The 27,967-nt window shown below is 41.4% G+C and overlaps 2 protein-coding genes across 2 annotated transcripts; one reads left to right on the forward strand and one right to left on the reverse strand.

The window, feature by feature from the left end:
* The first annotated feature begins 6,266 nt into the window (after positions 1 to 6,266).
* On the forward strand, positions 6,267 to 9,176 carry LOC148115686 (E3 ubiquitin-protein ligase TRIM11-like). Its single transcript, XM_087888174.1, has 3 exons — positions 6,267 to 6,695; positions 8,111 to 8,206; positions 8,771 to 9,176. Exons 1-3 carry the CDS (start codon positions 6,282 to 6,284, stop codon positions 9,032 to 9,034), a joined length of 774 nt encoding a protein of 257 aa, XP_087744300.1. The 5' UTR covers positions 6,267 to 6,281; the 3' UTR covers positions 9,035 to 9,176.
* Positions 9,177 to 13,251: 4,075 nt separating this feature from the next.
* LOC148115687 (vomeronasal type-2 receptor 26-like) lies at positions 13,252 to 24,049 on the reverse strand. The gene is made up of 5 exons (XM_087885220.1): positions 23,888 to 24,049; positions 21,773 to 22,585; positions 19,239 to 19,466; positions 17,640 to 17,766; positions 13,252 to 14,153 (listed from the first exon to the last, which is right to left on the reverse strand). Exons 1-5 carry the CDS (start codon positions 24,047 to 24,049, stop codon positions 13,252 to 13,254), a joined length of 2,232 nt encoding a protein of 743 aa, XP_087741346.1.
* Between the last annotated feature and the right edge of the window lie 3,918 nt (positions 24,050 to 27,967).

Consider the following 27,967-nt stretch of genomic DNA (forward strand, 5'->3'; position numbering starts at 1 on the left):
TGTTGATAAAAATAGGATCGCCAATATGATCGCCAAGATGGAAGAATGAAGAAAGGAAGAAGAAGGATTATTATTTTGAAAACTCCCCCCCCTTTGACGAGCTGATTGGGCGAATAATAATTGATCGGGGGTCCTTTTTTTTTTTTTGTTATGGCCGGACGGCAAGCACGAGCGGCCAAGAGAGCAGCCGATTGATCTAAACGCCGGCAGGCAGCCGGCAGGAAATTGGCAGCTCCTGATTGGCCCAGCCTCTGACAGCTGAAGTATAAAAGAGCTGTCCATGCCTCAAAACCTTGCTCGCTGTCCAAGGTAGTTAGCTAATCAGAGCGAGTCACTGTTAGCTGTTATTGTTAGCCAATAAACATGTTGTGAAGTGTTTATCCTGCCTCGCCTCCCTTCTTTAGCCTTTGTTCCATGAACAGAACAACTGGCGACGAAGGATTGGGATTACTCTGAGGCGGCAGGTCGAGCGAAGCCACTACAAGAGCTGAACCACGCTTCCGGTTTGCTTGTCGCCACCGCCAGACGATCCCTCGGGACCGCCAGCCCCATTGCCTGTAAAGAGCCGCCTTTATAACTGAAAGGCGGCTCGAAAAAACTCCGTTTCCATGTGGAAATGGCGATAGAGCTGGCGGGGGCAGGTAGAGCTCTCTGCGTAGCCCCAAAAGTTTTTTTTTTACTTTTGGGGACGAAGCAGACGAAGCTCCCTATTTCCCTCGCCGCCGCTCCGGGCTTTGGGAGACCTCTGCTTATGCAGAGCTAGGCGACAAGAACAAGCCTACAAAATTAACAGAATAATTAAAAAGGATGTGAGCTGGACCTGTGACCCTGAATCGCAAGTATCTTATTTATTTTATAACAGTTACTGAAGAAGGAAAAGGAAAAGGAAAAAAGAATTTTTAAAAATGGTGACTGCCGAGGCTTGAGAAGGGGCTGAAAGGGAGAGTCCTTCCGTTTTCTATTAAGATAGTACTAAGTATAGTATTAAGATAGTATTAAGAGCCTTGATAGTACAGGGGTTTAGTGCACCCTGTTATTAACACAGCTGCCTGCAATTTCTGCTGGTTCGAATCTCTCCAAGGCTCAAGGTTGACTCAGCCTTCCATCCTTTCTAAGGTAGGTGAAATGAGGACCCAGTTTGTGGGGGCAATAAGCTGAGTTTGTATAAAATATACAAAAGAATGAAGGCTATTGCTTAACGCATTGTAAGCCGCCCTGAGTCTCCGGAGAAGGGCGGCATATAAATCAAATTAAAAAAAAAAAAGATACAAAGTAGCGGAATAAATACCTCTGGCTACAATTGAAGATAAAGCTCTACTTTTGTGTTCTCTTTTTCCTGGAGATCTGATAGTGATCTTGGTTGGAAAGAAGTTTTTTTTTCTTCTTTGCCTCTCTTTTCTTTTCTAAAAAAGTTTGTCTGTGTGGAAACATGGCATTAAAACTTACAAAGCCAGACAAACAAGCAGTGGGGGGGGGGATTCCCCCATTATAAATTACGTGAACAAGTTCTAAATCTCCAGTCTCAGAAAACTGATTTTAACATAATTGAATTTCTTTTGGAGGAGATTGTAAGAAGGGATGAGATTGTGAATCAGAACTTTGAAAAATTTAAGCAGGAAATTAAAGAATTGGTGCAATGAAAGTTTGATACTTTGGATCGAAAGATTATAAAAATGGCTAATGGTTTTACAGAATTTATGATCAAGTTGGATGCAAATACTATTTTATTAGAGTCTAAAATGGAAGAAATTGAGGACAATTTGGACAATAGAATACAAAAAATTGAAAATGATTTGACAAATACTCAAGACAATAGCTCAGAAGAAAAACCTAAAATGGAGGCTGATCAAAAGACTTGTAATGCAGAAAACATACAACAACGGATTGAAAGAGAAGTTTTAATGATGCAATATAATTTTACTGAATATGCGATTAGACTGAGAGGATTGCAGGAAAATAACAGAGATGATTTAAGGAAAATATCTTCTGAAATTTTGGCTGGGATTTTAAAGGTTCAACCTGAGGAAGTATTTTGTAGGATCGATAGAGTTTATAGAATAAATTCCTGGACTGCAAAGCAAAGGCAATTGCCTAGAGATGTGGTGATTTATTTTACAGATAAAGAAATAAGAAATAATATTGTGCAAAATTCCTTCAACTCTACTTTGCAATTGTTTGGAAGAAAGATTTGGATTTACAAAGAGCTCCCACCCAAGATTTTATCGGAAAGAAAGAAATTTGGTTTTCTAGTGACTGAGCTTAAAAAAAGAAATATTCTATTCAGGTGGGATGCTCCAGTTGGCATAATATTGAGATATCAAGGAGAAAGATACCAACTAAATACTGTTGAAAAAGCGGAAGAATTTAATCAAAAAATTTTGAAAATGAATTTAACATCTTTATGCACAATACAGGATAAGCAGAAGGAGTTGGAAATAAAGGGAAAACATCGAATTATAGAGGCTGCTGTGGACGAATTGCCTTTGGATTCTTTAGACACCTCAGCTGGATTATCTACAAATATGAGAGAAGTGGCATCGGACTCTAATGTGATGATTCATCAAGTCACAGACAAGCATGGAAACCAATTAGCTGATACACAATTGATAAAAAAGAAATATGAGATACAAAAGCAAAACCAACAAGATCAAGTCATAAAGCAGAATGAAAACCGATCAGTTGATATACAACTTGTAGAAAGGAAACTAGGATGGAGATCAAACCCACAAAAAGAAAAGAAAAAAAGAAATAGGTCTCACAAAAATAAAAATTTCTAAATTAAGCAACAGTGAAGCCAGTTATTTTTAAAAAATGAATGAATATATGAAAAGATAGTTGAGGCGAAGTATTGGTTAACATTATCCTGAGGAGAGTGACAGACCTCTGCAATGCCGTAACTTTGGGATGTGAAAAGAGCCTTAAATTGTTGGATTGGAATTATCTATTTCGGATTTCTTTTTTTTATTGATAAATGTATTATATTTATCTTGAGCTATAAGGCAAGAGAGCTACGCTGGGGCACGCAGAAGATCTGGTTGTTACCCATTATGAGGATGGGAATTAATAATCCTGATGAAAGCCACAATTACAGATACTATATGGAATATAATTATAATGTCACTCGGGTGGTTGTTTTCCTTTTTTATATATATATGAGGATATTCATTACTGATGGGGGCAGATGATGACTGAGGATTTTGAACAAACTGTTGCAACCAGGATGCTATGTTACCCTAATATGGATGATGGACTCAACAATCCAGTGGAAAGACATCAAAGAAGATATTATATGGATTATAAATTTAAAGTCATTGATTTTTTTTATATAACGGAATATATTTTTTTAGCAGGGCGGGCAGTAGATTAAAGATATTAAGAATTGTTGTGCATGGCAATTTTGTAGGAAAGTGGGTGGAAATAGGTTAGTTTACTGATTGTTTAGTTTAAGAAAAGGGATGTTTAAGTGATATATTTAGGGGAGTGGAGGAAATGGATAGAGTTGAATAAATGTTAAATTAAGATTTATGGGGAAGGCTGCTTTGAAATGTTATATATATAAGTATGGGGGAGGAGAAAAAAAGGCAGATTGTTGCTAGATTGGGAGTTATAATAATATTATTATGCTAAATTAGAACATATAATGTTCAACATATAATGTTATGTTGAAATGTATGGTAAAAGGGGGAAGTAATAATATTAATAATATTATTAGCATGTAAGGGTCAGTATTTAGAGGAGGGAGTAAGGGGATGGTAAAATATTATATAATCTGTTATGAATTAGGTTTTTGTTGTGAAGAAGTCACGGGGGGATGGGTGGTGAGGGGGGGTTAGGGAGGGGGGGAGAAAAATGGGGGAAAAATTTGTATTTGAAAACTTTTTCAATAAAAAAAAAAAGAAGAAGAAGAAGAGCTGAAGCACTGAGCTGAGCCACAGCAACGAGACATCGCAAATTCTAAGGTCTGACACTGTTCTTCAGGAAGATGTCCACCCTATCTACATTTGCCCCTTTCAACCAGGCAGTGGAGACCTGGCATTCATTCTTCAACCATTTTAACTGTTTCCTGGTCGCAAATGACTATAAAAGTCTGCCAGGGGATAGGAAGTTAGCTGTTTTCCTCAGTGTCTGTGGGCATGATATGTTCGAGACAGCTAGGGCACTATTAGCACCTCAGACAGTCCATAATGTGCCCTGGGAGACATTGCTAGCCATTTTAAAAGGCCACTATGCCCCTCTACCCTCAAGAGTTGCTAGATGTTTTGCATTTCGGCACCGTTTTCAGGCAGAAGGGGAAACTATTAATCAATACATGGCAGCCTTAAGGGCAGCCGCTTTGTATTGTGATTTTAGAGATTACTTAGAAGAAATCCTTTTGGACCAGTTAATATGTGGGGTCAGGGATATCCGCTTACAGCGTCGCTTATTAGCTAGAATGGATATTACATTGCAAACAGCTATAGCTATAGATGAGGCTAGAGCCTCTGAATTATCAGTTAAATCAGCTACCGAGATAAGGCAGAACCTCAGCCCGCAAGTTGCCCAGAAAACTACCATGGTTCACCATGAGGAAATTGAGGTCGAGTCTGACCAGCTGTCAGAGGGCGAGGAAGATGTAAGTTGCTTACAAACGACCCAAAAGAAAGGTGGGAATTCTGAGGGATTGAGGACTCAAGCCCCATGTGCAGGGTGCGGAGGGAATCATTCCCGTTCCTCATGCAGATTCAAAAACGCTGACTGCAGACGATGTGGTCAAAAAGGCCACCTTGCTAGGGTTTGTAAAGCTAGCCAACTGGCTAATAACAGTAATAATAATAATAATAATAATTATAACAGTCTTCCTAGACCTAGCCGAAATTACCAACCCCGAAACAGGCAGAGTAGGAGGGAAGAAGAATGTTTTAATATTTACAAGGGTGCCTGCCACCCTGAGATAGTTATAGGCCAGTCAAAATCGGACTTGAGGGAAAAAATTTTCCTCACAGTTCTCTTAGAGGGTAAACCTTGTAGAATGGAAGTCGACACTGGCTCTTCTGTGTCAATAATTTCGTGGAGCACTTTTAAACGACTGGTGCCCTCGATGTCTAGGAAGCGTTTATCCTTTTGTACATTTAGGCTTCGTGACTACCAAGGTAATCACATTCCGGTTTTGGGATCCGGGAGATTTGGAATCAAGTACAAGGGATTCAAGTGGCGGAGCCCGTTCCTTCCAAGAGGGGGAGTGGGTGTATGCCCAAAATTATGGGGGGGGATCCCCGTTGGGTGCCGGGCCAGATTATAGAGGTTACGGGGCCACGGTCATACAGAGTTCAGCTAGGAGACGGCCGTACCTGGCGGAGGCACGTGGACCAGCTGCGCCGCCGCCAGTTGCCCCCACAAGGGACGATCACAGACGAAGCCCTATCCGGGTTAGTCATACCGAGTTCTGCCAGAGCCTCATCTCCTGAAAGCAAGTCACCTCCTGAGGCTCAAACCGACAACGAGGGGTCCGCAGACTTACCCGTTGTTACTGCACCCATGTTGCCGTTCGAAGCGCCATCCGAAGCTGAACTGCAGTCTCCAGGAGTTCCAGAGGCGCCAGGCATGGGTCCTCCTACCGCAGCTGTCTCCGAGGGGCCACGCAGATCAGGGAGGACCAGAAGACGCCCGGCTTACCTCGCTGAGTACATTTGTGCCATCCAGGAAGAAAGGGGTGTTACGTCCGGACAGCAAGCACGAGTGGCCAAGAGAGCAGCCGATTGGTCTAAACGCCGGCAGGCAGCCGGCGGGAAATTGGCAGCTCCTGATTGGCCCAGCCTCTGACAGCTGAAGTATAAAAGAGCTGTCCGTGCCTCAAAACCTTGCTCGCTCTCCAAGGTAGTTAGCTAATCAGAGCGAGTCATTGTTAGCTGTTATTGTTAGCCAATAAACATGTTGTGAAGTGTTTATCCTGCCTCGCCTCCTTTCTTTAGCCTTTGTTCCATGAACAGAACAGCCAACATGATCGCCAAGATGGAAGAACGAAGAAAGGAAGAAGAAGGATTATTATTTTGAAACCTTTGACGAGCTGATTGGGCAAATAATAATTGATCGGGGGTCCGTCCTGCGAATGTTTGCTTCTCTCCAGTTTGTTGTTTATAAAACACTTTTTTCCCCCTTTAAGAAGCCAGCGAGGCTGACCGCAAGAATAACAGCAATCCATTTCGGTTTCCCGTGTGGGCAGAGCCCAAAGGCGGTCACCTGATTTGGAGGAAAAGAAACAAAGCTTAACTTTCTCTTTCTTTGTCCCGGCGGAGGAGGCGGCGATGGCGGCTGAAGTGCCCTTGCAAGGTTCCCTGGAAGAACTCACCTGCTCCATCTGCCTGGACTTTTTCCAGGACCCCGTGCTCATCCCGGAGTGTGGCCACAACTTCTGCCGGGGCTGCCTGACCCGCAGTTGGGGGACATCGGAATCGGAGGCTTCCTGCCCCCAGTGCAGGCAGACCTTTGTGCCCCGCAGCCTCCTCCCCATCCGGCAGCTGGCGCGGCTGGTGGAAGAGGCCAGGCGATGTGGCAGTCCTAGGAACGAGGAAGGAGGGAGCTTCTGCCCGAAGCACCGGGAGCCCCTCAAGTTCTTTTGTAAGGACCACGAGACCCACATCTGCGTGGTCTGCGACCGATCCAAAGAGCACAGGAGCCACTTGGTGATCCCTGCGGAGGAGGCTTTCCCGGAATACCAGGTAGGAGTCAGCCAGGAGGAATCGCTGCGGAGGGGCATCCAGATCCTTGGTCTTCCTGGCAATCCTTGGACCAATTTACTTTTTCTGTTGTCCACAAACTGGGTTTAGCCTGGCGCAGATGCGAATTAGAACCAGACTGGAGAGGAGGCTGAGGGGACTTTTAATGACGTACTTCAGCAAAAGGGTCTCAACAGCTAAAGGAGCCAAGACCCCTGAACGATGTAATAATTCAAAATATAGGGTTCAGATTAAGGTTCCTTGACAGGAGTTTCTTTTGAGTTCTTGTCCTGGCCTACTTTACTCACATTCCTCATACATTGCGTATTTGTGCTAATTAGCTTTCTTATCAAAAGAGCTGTGTGTTTTATTATTATAATAAGACGGTTTCCAAAGTTGATGTCTATGTGTCCCCCCATTGGTTCCTGGTGTTATTACATTTCTCTGCAACTTTCTGCCTCGGCCATTCCTTTAACAAACTTCCCTAATTCCAACCTGAGACCTTCACCTCCTGCTTTATCCTGTGTGGCTGCTTTTTGAAGACAGATTTACCATAGTCTTTGAATTACAACCATTCATTTAGTGACCTTCTCACAAGCAAAGTCAATTGGGAAGCCAGTATCGCTTCACAACTGTGTTACTAAAAGTGAACAACTGCAGTGATTCACTTAACAACCGAATTGTGAATAGAAGATACTGTAACTTAGATAAGGATGTAAGTTAAGACAGATAGAAGTAGAATTTGTATATGGAAGTTAATTAGGATAGAGATACTTATATAGAAAAGTTGTTACTAGTGCTTAGGTTTTGATGTGTTTCTTTTTGTTTGTTTTTGTTGTATGTTATAGTTTTTTATTTTTTGTTCTTTTCTATTTTTTGTACTGTATATTTTAATGTTTGAAAATTTAATAAATATTATTTTTTAAAAAAAAACAACTGCAGCAAGAACATCACTTAACTGTCTTGCTTAGCAAGGGAAATTGCCTGTAGGGCAAAATAGGCTCCCTTTGCCAGCTCCCTTTCCACATTTGCTCTAGAATGAAATTGTCATTCCTCCAAAGTCTTGAGTGCAGATCCCGAAAAACACTCCTGCTGGATCAGGCCAAACGTTCATTTCTCAGTGATGCTTCTAGATGACTGCAACCAGGAGACTCAGGCAGCTCACTTTAATGCCATTACGTGTAGTCCTTGACTTAAAACCATTCGTTTAGTTACTGATAAAAGTTACGATGTCAATGAAAAAAGTGACATAATGTTTTTCACCCTTATGATCATTGCAGCATTCTGTGGTCACATGATCAAAATTTGGACGCTTGCCAACTGCCATGTATTTATGACGATTGCATATATCTTCTAACTGGGTCTTCCCTCCGATGTAATTCTTTACGGGAAAGAAACTGAAAAGTTGTATTTTTCAGATCAAGGTGGAGGATTGCCTGAAGGCTCAGAAGGAGGAGAAAGAAAAAATAGCTACATACAAAGGAGACACAGAGCAAACAGTGCAGGAGATGCTTGTAAGTATTGATCCAACAGTGAGGAGCTTCTGAGCTAATAGGAAAGAAAACACCGTCTGCCATCTTTGATAATAGACAGCCTGTGTTTTAGTACAAATTCTGACTTAAATGAAATTCAAGTTAAAGATGGTGTTAGGGTACAGAACTTGGTCTTAACCTGGGGACTAAGGTGTCACCATTGACTGAATGAGTCACAGTTGGGTTAAGTGCCCCTATCCCATGAGCCATTTTTTATATAATGGGTTTGTTTTGTTTAATAAATTAATGCAAACCATATTTCATCCTATTGAAAAAATTGTGAACTCAAACATTTTTCTATCTCTGTTTTTGGAATCCCTGATTGCCAAGAAGATTTTCATGACAGGTCATTAAACTAGAGCCTTTTTAAAAAAAATGCTTTCCCCCTACGCTTTTTAATATCAAATGAGTTTTTTGTCTCCTTCAGATATTCTCCCACCTCACTTCTGAAATCTGTTTAATTATTATAACAATTAAAATAAAAGAAAAATTAATTAAGTAAAAAAATAAAATTATGACTTTTGCTTTTCCTCTTTCTTGTTCTAGGATCTCATTGAAAAAGTGAAAAAAAATGTAGTGGCTGAATTCAGAGAGCTACAACTCTGGTTAGAAGGACAGGAGAAGCTTCTATTGACTCAAATGGAAGAAACGGAGAAGGATATTATGGCAAGAAAGGAGAAGGGTTTGGCCAAGCACATGGAGGAACTGGGCTCTCTTGACCATCTCATCCAGGAGATAGAAGAGAAGCTTCAGCAGCCAGCCAGCAAACTCTTACAGGTCAGGCAGGAAGTTGAGATCATAGAATCCTAGGGCTGGAAGGGACCTTGGAGGTCTTTTGGTCCAATCTTCTACCCAAGGCAGGAGACCTTATAACCATCCCCCAAAAATGGTTGTCCAAACTATTATTGGAATCCTCCAGTGATGGAGCACCCAAAACTCAGGGAGGCAGGCTTTTCCACTGATAAATATTTCTCACTATCAGGAAATTTTTCCTTATTTTAGCTTGCATCTCCAGGTGAGCCATTTCCCCCCACCGCTATTTAGCCACAATTTCCACGCCGGGCTAATTTTAGTAATAGTTTAGTAGTTAAAAATATTTAGAATTTTCTTTTTATTGTCTGTGGGTTAGCCAATCACTCACCCAAGACCAGCACTCTGTCCAAATCTTCCCTCCTGTACATCGCTTGCTCCAGAGGCTCCAGCTTCATGGCGATTCACCCTGATCACCACCCCTCATCACCAGCTCGGAGAGAGTTTCTCAGGCTATCCAAGGAACTTGTCTGTCCCTCTTTAGACACCCAGCTGCCTCTCTTTCTTCACTGTCCCTACAGGACAGCTTTGGTCTGAAGACTCCCCAGTGTCGGTTCGTCTGGCTGATTTTTGCCAAGTTCATCAGAGCCCAGCATTTTCCCAGCCAGTGCCGCCGCACCACTTCCAGATTCCCTCCCTATGTGATCAGGCTTGATCGGCCTCTCCTCTCCCCTTCTCTCCCTCAGACTTGCCCCACCGAAGTCTCTCCTTTCCTCTCCCCTTCCCCCCTCTCTCTTTCAGGTGGGGAGTAGAATGTCTAACTCCCAGCCCACAGGTCGGATAAGTCACATTCTGGCAACACCCATGCCCAAGTGGCAGTAGGAACAAAGCTCTTTTCAGGTGGAGAGGGGGAGTAGAAAGTCTAAATCCTTAGCATCAGAAGGTGTTAATCATAATATAAGAAATACTAATGATCTGATGGTCATTTCGAAAAATCCTTTCTTAGCGAGCACCTAGAAGCCAATAGGAACATACATGCCAAATTTCAACTTTATAGGCTTTACGGTTCTACAGATTTCGTGATGATGCATGAGTGGTATTTCGCTTTTATATATATAGATTTGACATGCTATTTTTGAATCATGGATTCTGATGTTAATTTTAAGTTTGTCTGTCTCTATAGATGGACTGTGTTTCAAAGATGTTATGGAAGAGAGACAGGTTTTACCAGAAAAGACTGAGACTGATCTGAAAATGTATTTTAAAATGACAAGCTACAAGAAAGATACAGGAAAAAGATACTGTACTGCATTGGACAGACAAAAGAAACCAGCTGGTGTTAAAATAATTAAAAGGGACATACAAATAATACCTCAAGAGAGTGGCCTTTATAATGTCCTTATATTGGATTTACAAAAGAGGCTTGTGAAACCTTGGAAGAATTTTGTGAGAAGAGACAAAGAGAAAATGAAAAGAAATCAAGTTTTAGGACATTATTTAAAGCAACTAAAGATCAAGATTATTAAAAAGGAAAACAAAAATATAAAGTTGATTTATTTGTTCCAGGTTAAAATACATACGTTCTTCTCTCTGGTAACCCTTAATGGATTTTTGTTAATCAGTACAAAATGTTAAGGTTTTAAAGGATTTTTTTATATATATAAATAAGAGATTGGATATGGGAAGAAGAGATCATTTGTTGTATTTTGAGACAAGGTGGCAAGTTATTAAAATTGTTTAGATTTGTTGTAATGAAGGGGGAAATCATTTATATATACATATATTTCTTTTTTTTCTCTACCTTCTATTATTTTGTTTTTCTTTTTTTTAGTATTTATTAGTTTTTTATTGTTCTAACCTTAATTTTTTTTTATTTATTATTTATTTATTTATTATTTAAAATTTTATACCGCCCTTGTCCTGAAGAACTCAGGGCGGTGTACAGCCACAATAAAACAACATATCTCCAAAAATTTAAAAAACAGTTTAAACCATATTAAATAATTTGGCCCTTGTATCAAAAAACCAAAAACACCCAATTAAAATTCGGTGTTTAATTAAAAAAGCCAGCCTGGCCTGTTGAAACAATAGAGTCTTAAGGACACGGCAAAAGGTATGTAGGTCGGGGATCATACGTATCTCTGGGGGCAATTCATTCCAGAGGCCCCCACAGAGAAGGCTCTACCCCTGGGTGTCACCAGTCGACATTGTTTGACCGACGGCACCCTGAGGAGTCCCTCTCTGTGGGAGCGTATTGGCCGGTGGGAGGCTATCAGTGGCAGAAGACTTTCCTTTATAATAGCCGCAACCCCCCACCCTTACCCTGAGCCCTCGGTTGATGGAATGTGCGGAAGCCTGGTGGGCACATTTCAACGAGGGGAACCCCACTCTCCAAGCCCAGCCAGGTATCCGTAATACCCGCCAGGTCAGCACCCCCCTCCCCACTGTTACAGGATTTAATAAATCCTGTAACTGTTTCTGTTTGTTCGTACTTTTTCTCTTGATTGAGATTTTGAAATGATCTTACTACCACTTTTGTTTATTATGCATCCTATTTATTCTGCTGGTCTTCCAGAAAAATTTAGGCAACTGTTCGTTCAGAAATTGGCTGGTCAGTTACCAAAAATTGTTTTCAGAAGGTCAAAAGTTATTTTCTGCTTTTGCCTTTCTCAAACATTTTACACTGGAGGAACTTTTGAAAGAATGTTCCAAAAAATTCTTATATCTGTAGGTCAAAGTACAGCCTGTGAAATTCAAAAGACAGTGAATAATTTTTTTGTTCAGTCAAGACCTCTTATAGAACCCTGTGAAAACTCTGCAGAACAATATATATATTGTGAAGATCCCCAAATGTGAAGAAGAAACAGCTAATAAGGGAAGGAGATATATACATTATTCTAAATCAGTGTTTCTCAACCTCAGCAATTTTAGATTTGTTAAGTACACATATATTAAAATTTCTGAGGCTGAGAAACACGGCTCTAAATATAAGGATATTACAGTAACATTTGAAATGTAGTATAGCAGCTTTGATATACAAGAGGCACCAAGAGTCTGTTATTTTAACAAGCTGAACATCTTCATCTGCAGAAGAAATAGAAGTAAGATGGCAATCATTACACATCCTTGAATCTATTTATTCCCACTAAATGAATACATTTTATTGATATTTGGGATAATTGATACAACTTTGGCAGATAGAATTATCTTAAGGTAAGAACGAGCTCCCCCCAGAGATACGGAGGATCCCGGATCTGCGCACCTTCCGCCGTGCTTTAAAGACCTTACTATTTCACCAGGCGGGCCTAGCCTAATTTTCTCCCTCTTTTATAAAAGATTTTTAATTTTTAAATATCTTTTAGTATTTTATACATTCAATTTTAAATTGGTTTTAAAAGTTTGGGGTTTTAAATTTGTTGGGGCCAAAATTATTTAATTTGATTTTATTCTACTTTTAAATTTTGTATGTATGTGTTTTATTGTTTGGCTGTGCACCGCCCTGAGTCCTTCGGGAGTAGGGCGGTATAGAAATCAAATAAAATAAATAAATAAATAAATAAGGTCGGCCTATACATTTTATAAATAAATGAAAAATAAAAACTGGCACAACTGTAAACAAAAATCTTATCATCAAATGGACAATTAAGAAGATAGAACATAGGATAAAGCTTTAGTGTTAAATAAAAAATATGCATTGGAATTTATTCCACCACTCATGATCAGGCCAAAGCACATTCATTCCAAATGCATCTGAAATAGATTGTAAACTACCCCATCCTTGCTAGAAATTGTACAATACCCAGTAGAGATTTTGTTTGTGGTTCTGTTGGGAAGACTGCAGAAAATTTCTGTTCTCCCTCGTATTCGGCATTTATTTATCTATTTTAAAATATTTGTCAAGAGCCGGGAAAATTAGGAGATCCAGGCAATTCATTTATTGTAAACTTAAGCTCTCTACAAAAATCTGGCCAATTAACAGTCAAGGGAAATTCGCAGGAATTAAGGACAGAAAGGAATTCAAGACTAGATTTCTTGGAGGTGAACAGGAACTGGTGACGTATGATGTGTTTGACTCCTCCCTCAGGCTTAGCCTGGTCATCTCCTACATTATATAGCTGTTAATATGCAGCAACAATCTTGAGTAGTACAAACAACAGAAAACCCCAAACCATGAAATAAAAATAAAAACTCTATTAAAAAGTCTATAAATATTCATGGTACACCACAGCAGCAATATTGCTAGTATAGCTCCATGTTGCTAGCATCCATGAGGTGATTTATTTTACTTTCATGGTTAGCTGCTCCTTTGTATTCAGCTCCGGCCTGAGCAAAATAATGTAGCACTTGGGGAAAAAAATGCAGCCCAACAAGCCAGCACTGGAGGCCAAGATGGAGAAGACCTGCACAGCCACCATGTACTTGCCCTTGGTGCTCAGATAGGTGGGCACAAAGGAGATCCAAACACTACAGAAAACCAGCATGCTGAAGGTGATCAGCTTAGCTTCATTGAAGGCTGCAGGTAGTCTTCGGGCTAGGAAAGCAATTGTGAAGCAGACAACAGCAAGGAAGCCCATGTAGCCAAGGGCAGAGTAAAACATGGTGATTGAACCTTCATTGCATTGCACTACAATCTCTGCAGCCTGGGAATGCATATCCAAATCAGGGAAGGGGGGAGTGGTGCCCAACCAGATAGTGCAGATCATAATTTGAACAACAGAACAAGAAAAGACAATGGAATTGCCCAAAGACTTCCCCAGCCATCTTCTCATGCTATTGCCTGGCTTGGTGGCTAGGAAGGCCAGCACCACCATGATGGTTTTGGCCAAGAGAGAAGAGATGGCCACTGAAAAAATGATGTTGAAGGCTGCTTGTCGCAGAAGGCAGGTGGCTCTTCTTGGCTGGCCAATGAAGAAAAAGGAAGACAAGAAGGAAAGCAGGAGAGAGCCAAGGAGAATGTAGGAGAGATCTTGATTGTTAGCCTTGACTATTGGAGTTTCTACAAATTTGATGAAGATTCCCAACACAAACCCAGTGGTTAAGGAAAGGAATAAGGCAAAGGCAGCTAGGATGATGCCCAAATGTCCTTCATAAGAAAGGAAGGTTTTAAGTTTGGAAATGCATTTATCGCTGTCCTTATTCGGATGTTGATCTTCTGGACACTTGTTGCACTTTTCAGCATCTGAAAGAGTAAGTGTTAGATCTGAACCATGTCACAGCATGGTTTTTTCCACCCCATTCAATAATTTATAATGATACCAAAAGTCAGGGGGGAAAAAACCCACAGCTAATTATATGGGGGGACAAAAATTCTGCATAATAATATTCATCCCATGCCCCAATCGCCAACATTGACCCTACTGTCCTCAACAGCCATGACTTCCAAATAGCAATAGCAACAACACTTAGACTTATATACCATTTCACAATGCTTTACAGCCCTTTCTAAATGGTTTTCAGAGTCAGCATATTGCCCCCAACAATCTGGGCCCTCATTTTACCAACCTCAGAAGGATGGTGTCAACTTCAAACCGCACGTGGCAGAAGCCATTTTCCTGTTCCTCAGTTGCCACACAGGGGGGAAGGAGGTTGGAATGCCTTACTAGACACAATAGAGAGCTTTCTCTTGGGAACCAAAGTCATCTCTACTGGTAACAGATAAGGTCGGGGAAGGAGTGCCTGGAGAGCCCACCAATTAACCTAATTGGCCATCGTGTCCTGTGATCCTTGGGGATGGGATTATTTCCTATTTTAATTATAATGAAATCACGGGAATTATTTACAGTTGGTTTTCCTTTAAGCGGGGCCGATATGATGTACTCAATAAAGAAGTTCTTTGAGGAAGATTCTAGTCAGAGTTCTGATTGGCTTGTGCTCATTAGTCGGATCATTGACAGATGGAAGTTTGAGTCAACCTTGAACCAGTGAGAAACAAACACCTGGCAGTGAGCAGTGAGTTAGCCTGCAACGCTGTATTCTAACCACTATGTCACAACCAATGTCATTAATATGCAGTATCCCTAGCATTAACCGAGCATTAGCAATGTTATTGTTTTATACTTAGAACTAAGTACAATCTAAAATCAATTTTTCCTATCTGAACTAAAATGGATTTAACTAAGAAAAAGCAATTAATGTTAAACTCCCCTGGGAACTTTCATACTTGACGTGTATTGGACACCTGAAATAACTTTAAGAAGCAAGGGGAAGAGCCACACAACCAGCCAAAACAAATTTGATCTGGAGATAGAGATTTAATTTGAAAAGGTGTTTCAAACGTGACCCTCCCTAATTCTCACAAGGGGGGGGTGCACTCAGATTTGCAAGATTCTGTTATAGTAACCTTAGAATAAAAGTATATTAGTACCAGGGCCGGATTTAGATGAAAAGAGGCCCTAAGCTATTCCACTTATGAGGCCCTTTCACCTATAGTGAAAGTGTAATTTTAATTTTGCTAACAATTTGAATGTAGGCCCCTCTTGATTTTGAGGCCCTAGGCTGAAGCCTAGTTAGCCTATAGGAAAATCCGGCCCTGATTAGTACCCATGAGCTTGGTTTCCTAGTCTAGTCTATCTCAAACGGCTCACATGAGGGAGGAACTAGAAACTGGACCTCTTTACTTCTGGTCCAACTCCTCCACTTACACCACACTGGCTTTTAATCTGTGAGGAAGGAACTATCCCAGATCCCCTCAAGGAGCTTTTTGACCGTAGGTCCATGATGGCGAACCTATGGCATGGGTGCCACAGCTGGCACACAGAGCCCTCTCTGCGGGCATGCGAGCCATCGCCCAGTTCAGCTCCACCGCGCATGCATACGTGCCTCCCGCCGGCCAGCTGATTTTCAGGTCTCTGCCGTGCAAGCGCGTGGGTGGGGCACATGCAGGAGACATGCATGCATGTGCAAGAGGGTTGCGCACGCATGGGCGGGGGACAGGGGGAGCACAGGAGGTGCTGTCGCCCATTTTTGATCCTAGGAGGCTGCAGGGAGGCCTACTAGGCTTAAAACAGGGCACGAGGGGGAGCGGAGTGCCCCCTCACGGCCTGTTTTTGGTTCCAGGAGGCTGCAGGGAAGCCTACTAGGCCCAAAACGGGGCGGGGGGGTTTCATGTGTACATGCGCAGGGGGGGAGCAAGGGGGGGTCATGCACACATGCACAGGGGGGTGGGGCACATGGGGGAGTGCGCAGATTGAATTATGGGTGCCTGCACACGGACATGCTGTTGCACATGCGCACACACACTTTTGGCACAGAACAACAAAAAGATTAGCCATCACTGCCCTAGGTTTTCCTGCTTCTACTCCAGTTTTTATACCTCTACATCACCTTGTTTTGGGGCTGAGAGGGTGATTGACCAGAATCCCCCAGAGAGATGAGGATGGAAAGAACCTGGGACTCTGTGTACTTAATCCAGCTTCTTCATTCATCATTAAATAGGAGGAGCCAGCTCAAAGCCCTCCTGCACTTAAGCAAGAGTCAAACCATCATCTGTCATGGATGTTTCCATTTGGATTCTGGCCCTAATTGGTTGATTAGCTCCTTCCAATACTAGGATTCTATAACTTTCTCAAATTAATTTCTACTATGACACTTGTCCCTGCACTGAGAAAATGCATGATCCTAGCCACTTAAACATAAAGAAATTTCTGCAGTTGGTAAAGTAAACGATGCATTGAGGCAAGCTGCACCTGGTCCAGTGGTGATTCAAATAATTTAACAACCGGTTAGCCCGGGATCAGGTTGGCTGTCATGGGAGGTGTGGCCCATCCCCATTCTCCAGCTCCACCACACATGAGGGACAAGCCTCCCGCAATGGCCAACCTGACCCTGGGTGAACCGGTTGTTAAATTACCCCCTCCCCTGCAATCAAAGTGGATCCTGGGTGTTGCGCTGCGCTGCAATGGAGAAATGGGCAACGGAGCGGCCAGCACAAGGGAAGGAGGAGGGAAAGCTGCCTTCTCCTTCCCTCGCGCCAGCCACTCCATTGCCCATTTCTCCATTGTGCTCAGTGCAGCGTCCAGGATCCACTTTGATAGCGGGAGGGTGGGTAATTTAACAACCGGTTCGCCTGAGCCAGTGCGAATCGGCTGAATCCCACCACTGATCTGGTCAATCCATGACTCTCTATTAAAATCATTTTGTAGAACACAATTTAGGGAATAAATGTTGAGAATAAAATGGCAGGAAAGGGATCAAAGTCCTTTTAAAGAATTCTTGTCTCGGAAAGAGGTGGAGAAGTCTATTTAGAATAGAATAGAATAGAATAGAATAGAATAGAATAGAATAGAATAGAATAGAATAGAATAGAATAGAATAGAATAGAATAGAATAGAATAGAATAGAATAACAGAGTTGGAAGGGACCTTGAAAGTCTTCTAGTCCAACCCCCTGCTTAGGCAGGAAACCCTACACCACTTCAGACAAATGGTTATCCAACATCTTCTTAAAAATTTCCAGTGTTGGGGCATTCACAATTTCTGCAGGCAAGTTGTTCCACTGATTAATTGTTCTAACTGTCAGGAAATTTCTCCTTAGTTCTAAATTGCTTCTCTCCTTGATTAGTTTCCACCCATTGCTTCTTGTTCTACCCTCAGGTGCTTTGGAAAATAGTTTGACTCCTTCTTCTTTGTGGCAACCCGAGACAGCCTTCTACTTTGGAGTCACTCACCTTCGTGAACTGAGATGGTCCCTTCTGCACATGGAACACAATCATAGCAGCAAACTGGCTTCCCCTCTTGAACTACTTTAACAAATCCAGGGAGACAACTTTTTCCACACCTAGAGGGAGGCAGAAACTAATCACACAAGCAAAGAAGATCAAGGAAAATATATTAACAGCTATTTATCTGATTTGGCTTAATACAGACAATCTTTGGTTTACCACAACTTATTTAATGACCGTTCAAAGTTTCAATGACACTGGAAAAAGTAACTTATGACCATTTTTCACATTTACGACCATCGCAGCATCCCCATGGTCACGTGATCAAGATTCAGACTCTGACTCATACTTATGACAGATGCAGTGTCTCAGGGTCATGTGATACCCTTTTGAGACCTTCCGATAAGCAAAGTCAATGAAGGAACTTCAGATTCACTTACCACCGGGTGAACTAACTTAATAAGTGCAGTGATTCACTTAACAAAGATGGCATGACATGTTGTAAAATGGGGCAAATCTCATTTAACAAATGTCTCACTTAGCAACAGAAATTTTGGGCTCAATTGTGGTCACAAGTCGAGGGCTACCTATATAAACTAGCCCTGAAATTAATTAATTAATTAGTTAGTTAGGTAGTTAGTTAGTTAGTTAGTTAATTTTTTTAATTAATTTTATTCATTTATTTATTTATAATTAGACTTCTATACCGCCCTTCTCCCGAAGGACTCAGGGCAGTGTACAGCCATATTAAAACACATAGATTTACAAAATTTAAAACCAATTAAAATCAAATATATAGAATTTGGCTCAAAAATTAAAACATACATACACCCCTTATAAAATTCATATTAGGCCAGTCCAGCTTGCTGGAACAGAAGAGTCTTCAGGGTGCGGCGAAAGATATGCAGGTCAGGGCTAAGACGAAGCTCTAGGGGGAGCTCATTCCAGAAAGCTGGTGCCCCCACAGAGAAGGCTCTCCCCCTGGGTGTTGCCAGTTGACATTGTTTGGCCGACGGCACCCTGAGGAGCCGCTCTCTGTGGGAGCGTATTGGCCAGTGGGAGGCTGTTAGTGGCAGAAGGCGGTCTCGTATATACCCCGGTCCTAAGCCATGGAGCGCTTTAAAGGTGGTCACCAACACCTTGAATCGCACCAGGAAGACCACCGGGAGCCAGTGCAACTCGCGCAGGAGGGGTGTTACGTGCCACCCATCTCACCACAAGGTAATACATTCTTTGTTACCTTTCCCTACGTCCCCTGTCTGCTTCAGTGATGTTTTAGATCAGGGATGTCAAACTTCCGGCCCATGGCCCGGATGCGTCATGGGCTGACCACACCCACCCCTCATTTACCAAAGGGGGGGGGAAGTTGTGATATGTCACGTGACGATGACGTGACGACATGAATTTGACACCCCACTGTTTTAGATTCTTCTTTTTATTCTTCAGGACAAAGACAGTCCTTTAACTCTGGATGAAGCTTTTGATGATCTGTCAGAACTGTGTAAATGGAGGAATAAGGGAAGCGCCATATGATTTCCGATTGGGTGACATTAAGCAGTATTCTAAACGTAGCCAAAATGATAAAATAAAACCATTTCCCCCCACCTTGTTCAACAAATTCATCTGTGCCATATCATCCGGGTTGATGACGAGATTGAAGTCAAGGGTGCTCCGTCGTTTTAGGTTCCCGAATTTCACTCTGGCAATGGACTTATTTGGTAAGACGGTCCAGTAGATGATGTCAAAGTCAGCGGCCAGGTCTCCTCTCTCATCTAAGTAGATTCCATCCATGGAGGAATTGTAGAACGGAGAATTTTGCAAAAAAAGGTGAAGCTGGAATGGAAGAAGAAACTGCAGTAGATAGAAAAGTCAAGTTTCCTATCCAGTTTGGATTATTGGTCCACACTGATGGCTCATGTGAATTTGGAAAGTTGATTTGATTTAGTGTGCTTCACTTCAGATTGATTCACTTTTCTGGATCAAATGGAATCAAAAATGAATGGACAAATCATCTGAACCCACCTCATTCAAAATATTAATCCCAGTTGGAAAGTAAATTCAAAAATTTGATCAAAAGTACTCATACTGAGTACTTTTGTGGGAGCCCCAGCCCTGTGGAATGAACTGCCCCCAGAAATACGTAAGATCTCCGACCTCCGGGTGTTTTGTTGCGCATTGAAGACCCTGTTGTTCCGCCAGGCCGGGCTATCAACATAATAATTTTAAATTGGGGTATTTTAAATTTTTGGGGTTTTAAATCGGCAAAATCTATTTAATTATTTTAATTTTTAATCATTGTTGTGTTTTGTGTTTTTAAATTGGCTGTACACCGCCCTGAGTCCTTCGGGAGAAGGGCGGTATAGAAATAAAATTATTATTATTATTATTATTATTATTATTATTATTATTATTATTATTATTATTATTATTATTATTATTATTATTATTAATGAGGACCCAGATAATGAGGACCTGGATTGTGGGGGCAATAAGATGACTTTGTATAAAAAAAGAACACCGCTTTGGGGGGGGGGGCAAAAGCCCTACTAAGCAGGTATATACAAAAGTATGAAGGCTATTGCTTAACACATTGTAAGCCGCCCTGAGTCTCCGGAGAAGGGTGGCATATAAATCGAACCAATAAATAAACAATAAGTAAATAAATACTTAATCTCCAAACTGAATTTATTATTATTCTGTCTTTAAACATTTGAACCAACCTTCCTTCCTTCCTTCCTTCCTTCCTTCCTTCCTTCCTTCCTTCCTTCCTTCCTTGCTTCCTTCCTTTCTTCCTTCCTTTCTTTCTCTCTCTCTCTCTCTCTCTCCCTTTCTTCCTTCCTTTCTTCTTATTTATTTTATCCTGAGAAGAAACTTCCAAGCTCATCTTGGCTTATTTTCAGACAAAGCAAAATTATTGTTTAGTATTACAAATTAAGTTAAAAAGCAGTAAACTAATTATTGTATGTGTTTAGCTGATTCATTTAATTTCCTGCTTTGGGCATTGGACTGATTAGCAAAAAGTGCAGAGTAAATTATTGTTCACATTTTCTTTGTTTTCCTCGCTCCTTCTCTTCTGTTTTAAAAATGGATATATTAGTTTTGTTGTGCAAAAGTGTGAAACTAGTTTGCACTAAAATAATTATACATGGATTAATAAAGTAATATCATTAATAAAACACTAACGAATCAAAAAGGACTAGGAACAAGATACAAAGTCAAACACACACACACACAAACAAAGACACATAGACACACATATACAAATATTAGCAGGACATCCAAAGACGTCAGACATAGAAAATGCATACAAAAAATTGTCCTTATCAGTCTGTGGGTCATCCAGACTCCAATGTGAGAGAAATGCAAATTTACTGTATGTGTGAATTGAAAGCAAGACTCTTTGAATGGGAAGCTCAATCTGAGAGGTTTGTTATAGTTGTAGCATTATGGGGGAAAGTGGAGGCAACATAGAAAGCTATACAAATGGGTGTCATTCCCAAATTTTTACCTCACCAGCATTTGATGAAATTTGGGAATAAACTTTTGTTTGTTTGTTTCACAACTAATCAAGGAGAGAACCAACCTAGAACTAAGGAGAAATTTCCTGACAATTAATCAGTGGAACAGCTTGCCTTAAGAAGTTGTGGTGCTCCGTGACTGGAGGTTTTTAAGAAGAGATTGGATAACTTGTTTGTCTGAAATGCTTTCAGGTTTCTGTTTGAGCAGGGGGCTGGACTAAAAGACCTCCAAGGCAGTGGTAAAATTCAAATTTTTTTACTACCGGTTCTGTGGGCGTGGCTTGGTGGGCATGGTATGGCTTGGTGGGCGTGGCAAGGGGAGGATACTGCAAAATCCCCATTCCCTCCTCACTCCTGGGGGAAGGATATTGCAAAATCTCCATTCTCACCCCACTCTGGGACCAGCCAGAGGTGGTATTTGCCAATTCTCTGAACAACTCAAAAATTCCGCTACTGGTTCTCCAAACTACTCAAAATTTCCGCTACTGGTTTTCCAGAACTCTGTCAGAATCTGCTGAATTTCACCCCTGCTCCAAGGTCCCTTCCAACTCTGTTATTCTGTTATATTTGCATCATGGATTCTTATGCGTGAGAAGAGGCCTCTGAGGAGAAACGGATTACCTGCCAAGCCTGTAGCTTCTGAATCTCTAACCTGCTTCCACCTTTCATCACCCACCTCTTGGAGAGAGATAAATGTGCAGCATGTAAGGCCCGTGCTGTGGCCCAGATGATGTTGTAAATGCAAGAGCTGTCTAAAGACAAAGTCCTTTGGCAGTCTTCCTGTGGCAAGGTCTCCCGTTTCTCTTTCTCTGTGCATCTTATCCAGCCTTTCACAGTCGAGACATCTTTCAAGTAGGAACAACTAAACACTTTGGCTACAAACTCTCCAACGGAATCATAAAAGGCTTCAAAATCACCAGGTTTCCTCTTTGTATTTCCTTGCATGAAGAAAGAAAAAATGCCGTGGATGTATCGGAAAGAGACATCACTGTACATCAACTCTAAAGAGAGGTCCCAGAGAGCTGTCGTGACCCAGATTTTTCCTACGATAGGTCTTGTCAAGACAGCGATTACTTTTTGTATAACAAATATTGCTTTTAGGAAAGAACTGGCTTCAGCGTAGTAAACAAAGACGTTGATTTGTTTCCATTTGGAGAACTGGGCAAAACGAATGTTGACACTCTTGTCGGTTACCGAAATGCTTTGGGATACAACCGCACAAATGCCGTTCTTTATTAGCATAGGGGTCAAAATCCTCATAAAGCTCTCTCCATTGTCGGTGTCTGCCACAATGAGTCCTATCAAGGTCCAGCTAAAATGCAGGAGCAGTTGGATAATTCCTGGCTTCAGAGTTCCATCTCTGGGGACCACGTGGTAGGAAAAAGGAAACGGGGTTTTATCTGACTGAACTGGTGAAACAAAATTATAACTGAGCTGAAAAGAAAAGGGAGAGGTTAATGGTGTATTTTGTGGGGTCCATGGTGCTCTCTGAGCTTGCTTGTTTTCTTGCAGATGTTTCATTATCTCAAACTAGGTTACATCATCAGTGCTAGTAAGGAGTGCTGTTTGCTGGCAGTTTATATTCTGGTGACTTGCCTCTCTGTGTGGGTGGGTCTTAGAGATTATTTGATTAGGCTGTTTACTGATGTCTCTTTTGCAGTTTCTTGATTGGGATACTGCTTACTTGATTGTTGATCTGAAGTTAATCTTGGAGTTAAATACTGATACAGATTAACAAAGTTGGAAGTGACTTGTAGGTCATCTAATCCAACACTCCCACCCACCCCTCGCCCAAGCAGACCTTACACCATTTTTGATAGATGGCAGTCCAGTCTCCAGTTAATCTATGCTGATCTGGTTGCTGAATAAGAGCCATGGTGGCGCAGTGGTTAAAATGCAGTACTGCAGGCTACTTCTGCTGACTGGCTGCTGCCAGCTGTTTGGCAGTTTGATTCTCACCGGCTCAAGGTTGACTCAGTCTTCCATCCTTCTGAAGTTGGTAAAATGAGGACCCAGACTGTTGGGGGCAATAGGCTTACTCTGTAAACCGCTTAGAGAAAGTTATAAAGCACTGTGAAGCTATATATAAGTCTAAGTGCTGTTGCTATTATTGGTAGATAGGTGCTGGAGTCTTTTTGTTCTCTTTTGGGCTGGTTGATTGTCTCCTTTGCATAGTCTATAGATGCTGTTAATGTCTATGTGTCTATTGATGGCTGATTTGTTAGAATGCCAGCCTTCTAGAAATTCCCTGGCATTTTTGGACTTTTGGACCAAACACAATCTGCAATGGAGAGGACAGGACAATTTAAACTTTTTGCTTCCTCTGAGAATCTATGTCCATCAGCTTTGATGCTATTATCTCCATAGTAATAATCTCATTTTGAATTTTATATACAAAATGTCAAGAGCCGAGGTGGCGCAGTGGTTAGAGTGCAGTACTGCAGCTACTTCAGCTGACTGCTAGTTCAGCAGATCAGTGGATCAAATCTCACCAGGCTCAAGGTTGACTCAGCCTTCCATCCTTCCGAGGTAGGTAAAATGAGGACCCAGATTGTTGGAGGCAATATGCTATTTAGTATACTGTCTTTCTTGTAAGCCGCCCAGAGCCCTGGGAGAGTGGGCGGCATAGAAATATGAAAAGTAAATAAATAAATAAATAAATAAATAAATAAATAAATAAATAAATAAATAAATGGAATTAATTTGCCCACCTTCCTGACACACACCCAGATATACCTGTGGTATTTTGAAGATGCCCAAAATGGTTGAAATCTGGATGGAAATATCAGCATCAGATCCTTCAAGGACAGCCAATAGGTTTTCTTGCCTTCCGCAACTATAGTTTGGAATATTTGCCTCCCCAGTAGAAACTAAGTTTAGAAGAGCATCCGAAGTCATCCTAGCATCATAATAGTTGTCGTAGATATTGTAGCCCAGAGTGATGTTGTAAAGAATCCCGGGGTCTTGGTTGATCTCCTGAATGGCAAAGAGGAAGGAGAGAGTTTTCCAGAACATCATGGATCCTTTCCTGAAAATATATGTTTACAGAGTATCCTATAATTTATTTAATTTGTGCTTTTCGGTCCTCAAAACTTTTTCCATGTAAAATTTACACTAATCCAGAGTCAGGGTTAAAACCCAAGTGTCAACTAAAATGTAATGCTTTGGTCTATTGATGGTCTTCTAACCATGTTCAGGGACTTTTTATGAAACAAATAATCCTATGAATGAATGAATATGCTCCTTATCTGCTCAATCACTGAAGCTTTCTCAGCAAATTATGACGCTGCAAAAACTACAAAAAAGATGATCCAATATGCCATAGAGCAAAAGGTACCATGGGAAAATTAGAAAATAAAATCCACAGTATCATTAGATAGCAATCATTTGAATGGAAGAAGTAAAGAAGTTGAGTGTGCAGAGCAGGGGTCAGCAACCCGCGGCTCTGGAGCCACATGTGGCTCTTTCATCCCTCTGCTGCGGCTCCCTGTTGCCAGTTGGTTCCACAATAGATAGGGCTTTTGGTTAGGACAGGTAAAGGAAAAAGGACGCCATGCAGGAGGAGACTCTATGGTGGGGGAACCAGATTTCCAGTCGGCAGAGGAAGAAAGACGCCGTGCTAGGAGGAAACTCTATGGTGGGGGAACTGGACTTCTGGTCAGCTCCAGAATTGAACAGGGGGCGTCCGGTTAGGACCTTTGTGGCTCTTTGAGTGTTTAAGGTTGCAGGTGTAGAGGTAAAGTTGCTAGACTGGCAAAGGAAAACCCAACTCCTAAACTACTTCCTGAAGCTCCCTGGAGGTCATTGGGTCAATGGATTTGAGGGCCCTCATAAGAACAGAAGAATTAAAATCAAGGATTTCATGCCAGGCTTTGCTAATATACTGTGTCTGTTTAGACCAGGGGTGGGAACTATGGCCTCTTTATGACCTGTGGACGTCAATTCCCAGAATTTCTGAACCAGCCATGCTCAGGAATTCTGGGAATTGAAGTCCACACGTCATAGAGGCTCCATCGTTCCCCACCCCTGTTTTAGACAAAGGCAAGGCAAGGATTTAACTGGGACTGCAGAAGAAAATTGCATTGACACAGCCCCAAAATCATTGCCAGGAAAATTGACTTCCCAGGTTTACTGGAAACATACTGGAGAAATTTAGCTTATTTTTATACTTTAATATGATTTGTTCAATTTTATAACATTTTATATATACGGATAATATATAATTTAACAAAGGTTTATTAAATTTATTAAATAAACCATTATTTTTTTTTAAAAAAAATAGAAGATACAATCTCAAACAAACTAAAAAGGCAGACTATGAGGAAAAAATATCTACCTTCTATTTCATACTTATTAATAGTCACTGGCTTACTCATTAATACACTATTATCCATACAAAATAGTCCTGTAAAATATCACACATCTCTTCCTTGCTCTTTAAACTGATGTCAAAAACATATCAGAAGGAGCTTTAGCCAATGCAGAATAGGAAGTGTGCCTCATGCCCCAAAGTCTTTTCTCCAGAGCAGGAGCTCACACCAACACAGTTCTAAGCTGCATAAACAGAGGGATAGAATCAAGATCACGTGAAGTGTTAATACCACTTTATAATGCCTTGGTAAGGCCACACTTGGAATACTGCATCCAGTTTTGGTCATCACGATGCAAAAAAAAATGTGGAGACTCTAGAAAGAGTGCAGAGAAGAGCAACAAAGATGATTAGGGGACTGGAGGCTAAAACATAGGAAGAACGGTTGCAGGAACTGGGTATGTCTAGTTTACTGAAAAGAAGGACTAGGGGAGACATGATAGCAGTGTTCCAATATCTCAGGGGTTGCTACAAAAAAGAGGGAGCCAAGCTATTCTCCAAAGCACCTGAGGGCAGAACAAGAAGCAATGGGTGGAAACTAATCAAGGAGAGAAGCAACTTAGAACTATGGAGAAATTTCCTGACAGTTAGAACAATTAATCAGTGGAATAACTTCCCTCCAGAAGTTGTGAATGCTCCAACACTGGAAGTTTTTGAGAAGATGTTGGATAACCATTTGTCTGAAGTGGTGTAGGGTTTCCTGTCTAAGCAGGGGGTTGGACTAGAAGACCTCCAAGGTCCCTTCCAACTCTGTTATTCTATTCTGTCCTGTCCTGTCCTGTCCTGTCCTGTCCTATCCTATCCTATCCTATCCTATCCTATCCTATCCTATCCTATCCTATCCTATCCTATCCTATCCTATCCTATCCTATCCTATCCTATCAGATAAAGGGTAAAGAAATAAATCCTTCTAGAAGGCTGGACCTTTAGATATCTGTGACGAAGTGTAGTGACCACGATGGGCCTGCCTTACCAAAAAAATTCAGCAGAGGGTGCCTTGCCGAAACTGTATGCCTGAAACTGCGCCTGCTTGGCAGAGATGATCCCACCGATGAGAAGCTCTCCTGGCTTGTAAAAATTCTGGGGTTGCGCTCCATCCATCTTCAACCTCAAGGGGCATTTGGTTCCGAGCCTGCCATCCGCTACCTGGAATAGCAGCAAGGCAAGCAGAAAAAAGAGGGCCATTCTTAGTATGGCTGACTCCAATTCTCGCTTTGGCACAGCTTATTTGAAATCGCAAGAAAGAGTTTCTAACAAGCTGAGTCCCAAGACACACATGGGTTTCCTGCTTCAGATGGAGCCCAACTAAGGTTGAATATGTGAAGAAGATGAGAGACCTTCAACGCTGTCTCTGCCCACCCCCAAAATCATCCACCCCAGGCATTTATTCACCAATAATTTGCAATGTAAAACCTTAGCATATGTTGCTCCTGAGTCAATTATTTCTACGGCAGGCAACTTGTTAGAAAAATAAAATCTCTGGAGCTTTGGTACAAAACAACAAAGAAATTACTATTATAATTACTATAATAAGGAGGAGAAAAATCATCCTGAACTCTGTGGGATTCTGGTTCAGATGGGACTGCAAAGTATGCCATCTTAGGCCCATTTCAGCATGCTTTCTGGATGCTTCCCTATGTCCCCCTTTTAATCTACAAGTAGAGCAAATATGTTATTTTATTCAGTTTACTTAGTAAGAACAATATACAAAGGAAATTGTATTAAATTGTGATTTGTATTGAAGTTGTCATTTTGTAAGCCGCCTTGAGTCCCTAGGGAGAAAGGCGGCATATAAATCGCAATAAATAAATAAATAAATAAATAAATGTCATTCATTTTTTTTAAAGGTAAATGTTTCCCCTGTCTAGTCGTGTCCTACTCTAGAAGGAGGCTCTCATTCCATTTCTTAGCTGTGGTAGCCAGTGTTGTCTGAAGATACTGATGGGCCGTCTGCTAAAATGAAGCCAGGTCATGGCACCCACTTGAAAGTAAGTCAGGAAGCCTGTAATTGTGGAGTCTGTCTGGCAAGAACAAAGACTGCTGATCCACAGGAAATATGCATGTGTAAAGCTTGTAACAATTCTGGGTAGTTAGAAAGCTTATACAAGTAACAGTTAGGCAACTTGCAGACCTCAGCTAAAAGTTAGGAATAGAGATGGCCTGCAGCAAATCAAAGGGGTATTAGATAACTCCTGGGGCATTCATTAGCCAAGGCTTGGGAATAGGGACAGCTAGAGACCAATAGAACAAATTGTAGAATTATTACTAAAATGTTTATCAGATTACATCTCTTATTATCCTGCCTTGTCCCGCCTTCTCCTTTAGTGAAAATGTATAAAGCTTTCTTAATTCTTTGTTCTTGGCTCTCCTGGCAGTTTGGCCAGGAGCCCTTTTCCTTAGGGTACCCCAATAAAAAGCAATCAAACCTGCATCTCGTGTCTGGAGTC

Source organism: Pantherophis guttatus, chromosome 2 (genome assembly GCF_059756535.1).
Source record: "Pantherophis guttatus breed Tessera chromosome 2, ASM5975653v1, whole genome shotgun sequence".
Lineage (NCBI taxonomy): Eukaryota > Metazoa > Chordata > Lepidosauria > Squamata > Colubridae > Pantherophis > Pantherophis guttatus.